Source organism: Thunnus maccoyii, chromosome 18 (assembly GCF_910596095.1).
Source record: "Thunnus maccoyii chromosome 18, fThuMac1.1, whole genome shotgun sequence".
In the NCBI taxonomy this organism is placed as follows: domain Eukaryota; kingdom Metazoa; phylum Chordata; class Actinopteri; order Scombriformes; family Scombridae; genus Thunnus; species Thunnus maccoyii.
The window spans coordinates 12193156-12198223 of NC_056550.1; the positions used below are offsets into that span (position 1 = coordinate 12193156).

At 37.4% G+C, this 5068-nt stretch overlaps 1 gene segment (V, D, J or C); it reads left to right on the forward strand.

Moving 5' to 3' along the window:
* Window positions 1–907: 907 nt before the first annotated feature.
* On the forward strand, window positions 908–1361 carry LOC121883766. The segment is given in 2 exon segments: window positions 908–968; window positions 1048–1361. Coding segments are annotated over 2 exon segments (363 nt in total).
* The last annotated feature ends 3707 nt before the right edge of the window (window positions 1362–5068 follow it).

Genomic DNA, 5068 nt, shown 5'->3' on the forward strand with positions numbered 1-5068 from the left:
AGACAAGCTACTATATTAACTGGATAAGACAGAGACCAGGCAAAGCTCTGGAGTGGATTGAGAGGATGAACGCAGGCAGAAACTCTGCTATCTATGCCAGCTCCTTTCAAAGCTGTTTCATCATGATTGAAAATGTGTCCAGCAGCAATCAGTACCTTGAGATCAAGAGTCTGACAGCAGAAGATTCTGCTGTTTACTTCTGTGCTCGATAAAACTGCACAAAAACCTCCACAGACAACAAGTAGCTACATATGATGACAGTGACATCTTGGCTTTCTGATGAGCTGCATGTTACAAAATTACTTTGAAAATATCCACAACAGATTTCTTTATATTTTAAACTTGTTGGTAGTTTTTATTGTCTTTCTGATCTTACATCATTCAAATAAATAGACTGAGTTCTTTCAACTGTCAAATCATAATTTAAATAGCAAATGTCACATTCACAGGTACAAACTTTACATTTCATGAAATGAGTTCAAAAAGGGAAACAAGTTGAAAAAAAAATTGAGAGTGAACTTCATGGATCAGAGGTGACCTCAGTCCAAAATATATTCAGAACATTGGTGGATGGTTTTACTTAGTCAAATGACAATGAAGCAGATTTCAAATGGCAGTATGTTGCTGATTAAAACAATAGAATATTTATATTATTTTATGCTCTCATCTGCTGCCCATTATGCAAAAACAAAATTTATAATGCATGAATCAAATTAATGTTCATATAATCACAATTTTGATATTATAAATCTACATTATTTGTTGTAGTTTCAACACACAGTAGGTAGAAATGAGGGCCAAATACAACCCAAATCTGTCCTTCCTGTCAGGAGGAGTCAATGCAAAACCTTGATGTCTTCCACCTCTACTTATCTGACTGCAGAAAGGATGACAGAGAACAGTGGACACACAGTTTAACATGATGGACTATAGGACAGGACTGCTGCTTTTAACCATCTACTGGGCAGGTGAAGATTTTGATCTTGAGTTTAAGTCATCTTCAAAAAGTTAAAAACTTATATAACAGTTTTCTTTTTGTCTTGACAGGTGTTGATGGTCAGACTCTGACAGAATCTGAATCAGCAGTTAAAAAACCTGGAGAATCCCACAAACTGACCTGTACAGCCTCTGGGCTTGACTTTGATAGCTCTTGGATGGCCTGGATCAGACAGGCTCCTGGAAAAGGACTGGAGTGGATTGCAATCATCGAATATGACAGTGACTCAATCTACTACTCTCAGTCAGTTCAAGGCCGGTTCACCATCTCCAGAGACAACAGCAGAGAGCAGCTGTATCTGCAGATGAACAGCGTGAAGACTGAAGATTCTGCTGTTTATTATTGTGCTCGATGGCCACAGTGACTGGAGTTGGTTGAGCAGCTGTACAAAATCCTACAATACTCATCCTGATAGGCCTCAACTACCTCATATAATGATGTAACTTCAATTAAGTTGAAAGTAGTAGTATAGTGGTCGTCGTTTTAAAACCTTTTAAGACTGCACAAGCAAAACATGACAAAGTGCAGATTGAAACTTGATAAGCTGAAATATAAAAGCCAGACAAAACAGTACTTAACAAAGAAGAAACAAAGACCACAAACATGTGGACAATCATTCACATTTATTCATGTAAATAAAAGGTCATCACTCAGATATCTATGTTACCAAACTATCATCACAGTATCATCAGTCATCTATATCTAAATCTGCTCCCTGTTCATGTCACATCAGTGCTGTGAGTGCAGAGTGTATCCCAGCATACACAAGTTGAAAGGCAGAAACTGCTAGGTATGTTTGGCAGAGATTCAAATACAACAATATTTCTTTATTCTTGGGATTCGCAAGTGAGTTACTGTATATGTTGAGATAGAAAAGAGTTACAGTCCCTCATTTTAAACTCTAGAGGGCAGACAAGGACTGACTGTGTTACTGATCACAGTAATCTTGGATTGAAATGATAGTGATGAAAAGAGATTGTTTCATTTGTCTTGAGCACAGTTAGTGTTAATATTTTCACCCTGATAGATGGGATGGCACAGTGGTTCAATGTTTAGCACTCTCACCTCACAGCAAGAAGGTCCTGGGTTCAAATCCACTGTGAGGATCTGGGTTTTCTCTGAGTGTCTGTGGTGGTTTCCTCACACAGTCAACACATATGCAACTTTGGTGAAATGGATATTCTAACTTGTTCAAATGCTGATGGAGTGATTATGTTTTGACCTGTCTTGTTTAGTGTCCACTGAGAAAAGCTTCACCTTGTAACCATGAATAAGAGATGCAGTTTGAAAGATGGATGTAATCCTGATACCAAATTTGTTCCTCACTTCTCACCATATAATGACCAAAAATGTATCACAATCCTCTGTTCAGTTTTTCTTTTTGCCATGAATTATTGAAATGAATGTGTTGCTTGTGCTATCTAATAGGGGTGTGCCTGAATACAATTATGTTATTTGGCAAAGCACAAATAGTGTTTTTTTATGAACATTTACTTTGTACAAATATTTAAAAAATTATTTGCTTTTGGGAAGAAAAAAAACATGTCATATAGCACGCAGTTCAATTTCATTCCTATCTCAGTCTCTGTCCTCTGCTCCACTCTTAAGTCTATCAGCAGGTCTCAAAGAGGAGAGTCACATCCACCTGCTACATGACCTAATTTGGACATCACTCCCGGAGTTGGGGGTGTTCCCCAGAGATAAACACAGCTGAACTGCTGACACAAGAAAAGTCCTCTCAAGTGACTCTCCATAACCTGTTGTACCCCTTCTCCTTTCCACAAAGTTAGGTTGTAAAAAATAGGCAATAAATGAAAAGTGCAAAGCAAGAATCACCTTTGAAGTTCTTCTCCACATGTTACACAATGTACTGTCTCTGTGTTATGGGTCTATAAATAGTTAGAGGTCTGTCTGCACATGTGCAATGCACTTTGTTTCAGCTCAGTGCAGTCGTTTATGATCTGGGAGACTGGAGTTTGAGACTCACTGTGGGGACCTCCTTCGTGAGACAGTTTATTCATAAACACTTATTTTAACACTTTAATATCCTAAAATTAAAAGTGTATTAAAAACAAAAGCTGTATTTTTACAACTTTTTCCACTTTTATTCAATTACAAATACAAATATAAATAATTTTGTTGCCTCAACAAATATAGATACAAATACAAATACTGGGCCCTCTGCACATCCCTACTATCTAATTTTGTTTGTTTGTTACAAGCTGTATGCTTGGAATCAGACACCAAATGTTCATGTGTTGTCTGACAACACCTCAAATCTCATTTAAAAACACATATAATAAGCAAATATTAGGCAAGATACTGTGGTGGAGACAGATGTCCCCAACAAACGGTCACGCTAGTAACTGTGCAAAGATAACATTTACATCAATAAGAGACGGTTCCCAGGGAAGTTGGGAAGGGGGATGATCAGTAATGTCACATTTTGGTTCTCTGTGTGTGATGATTGAAGGCTGTTAGGCCCATTTTTATTGTGAGGAATGTGTAAGATGCTGAGAAAGTATTATTTCTAAACCAGGTGCAATGGATATATGTTAGAGAAGTTTGAGACCCCATTGTTCCTGAGATGAATCATGCCTGGATTATTACCAAAGTGTCAAGGTCAAACGAGGTGGAGTTGAGAAAATAACCTCCACATTAGGAGGGGTTATGAGAGGTATATAATATAATGTTGTATGATTTTGCATTAGGTTCTTTATCCCAGGATGAAGGCCTCGATTTGCTTTATATTGCTTTTTATGCACAGTAAACTTATTCACATTGAACTCAGCTTCCAGTGTATTTCTTTGAGTCTTTCTCTTATAAATTTTGAGTTTAATGCTAAGTTGTGGGTGACCTGAAGATTTATTGGCCCATCTGAAGATTTCCCATGAAAATACTTTAAAAAATTTCAGCAGTGTGAGGAGGTCAATGCAAATCTTGATCCTTCCATCTATTTTATGTCACTGCAAACTGAAGACAAATCAAACCACCAACCTGACATACAACAAATTTTCACGATGACTGTAGCTACATGTTTAACTTTTCTGATGCTATCAGTCATTTCTGCTGAATATGACATCTCTGCACACATCTTTTTCTATTTCAATAGATTTTGTTTGGGTCTGTTTTGATCAAACTGCTTTCTTCTCCAGGTGTTTGCAGTCAGACTCTGACTGAGTCCGGACCTGTGGTAAAGCTGCATGGAGAATCCCACAAACTGACCTGTACATATGCAGGAATATCAGATGATTATGCTGATATCAGCTGGATAAAATAAAATAAAACAAAAATTACAACGACAATAATAAAATCTTGGCTGTAAAAAACTCTGATGTACTGCCTACCTGCCTACTACCTGAAGGATCTTCATAAACTTTAAATGATTTTTAAAAATTAAAATGATGAATGAACTCAGGTCTATATAAATGTTCTTTATAACAATGTAATTAAACAATAACTTTATTTGATTCAATAATTTCTTTCTACATCAGTCTGGATTTGAGAAGAAATGCTGATCTTTTCGTCTTCAACAGAATCCATTTAAATAAAATGTAATCAGTGTGTGTGTGTGTGTGTGTGTGTCAGTGAGAGGACAGAAGAGCTCACAGTATTATGTACAGTATTGATCTCATCCAGCCAGACTCAATGGTTGTGCAGCCTGGACAGTCTTTGACCATCACCTGTCAGGTCTCTGGTTATTCTCTGACTGATGACAACTATGCAACAGGTTGGATCAGACAGCGTGAAGGAAAACCAATGGACTGGATTTCCCATCAGTGGGGAGGAGGTACTCTTCGTCAGAATAATGCTCTGAAGAACAAGTTCAGCTACAGCAGAGACACTTCTGCTAGAATAGTGACTATTAAAGGGACTGAATCTGCAGCCTGAGGACACTGCTGTTTATTACTGTGTCCGCAGCCCCACAGTGATACAAACCACCAACAGACCTGCACAAATACCCAGAGACTCATGTGACTGAAACACACACAAACATTTTTTAAATATGAACATAAATAAAGATAGTGCTCTCTTCTTAGTTGATAACAATTTGTATTTATGGAATTCACA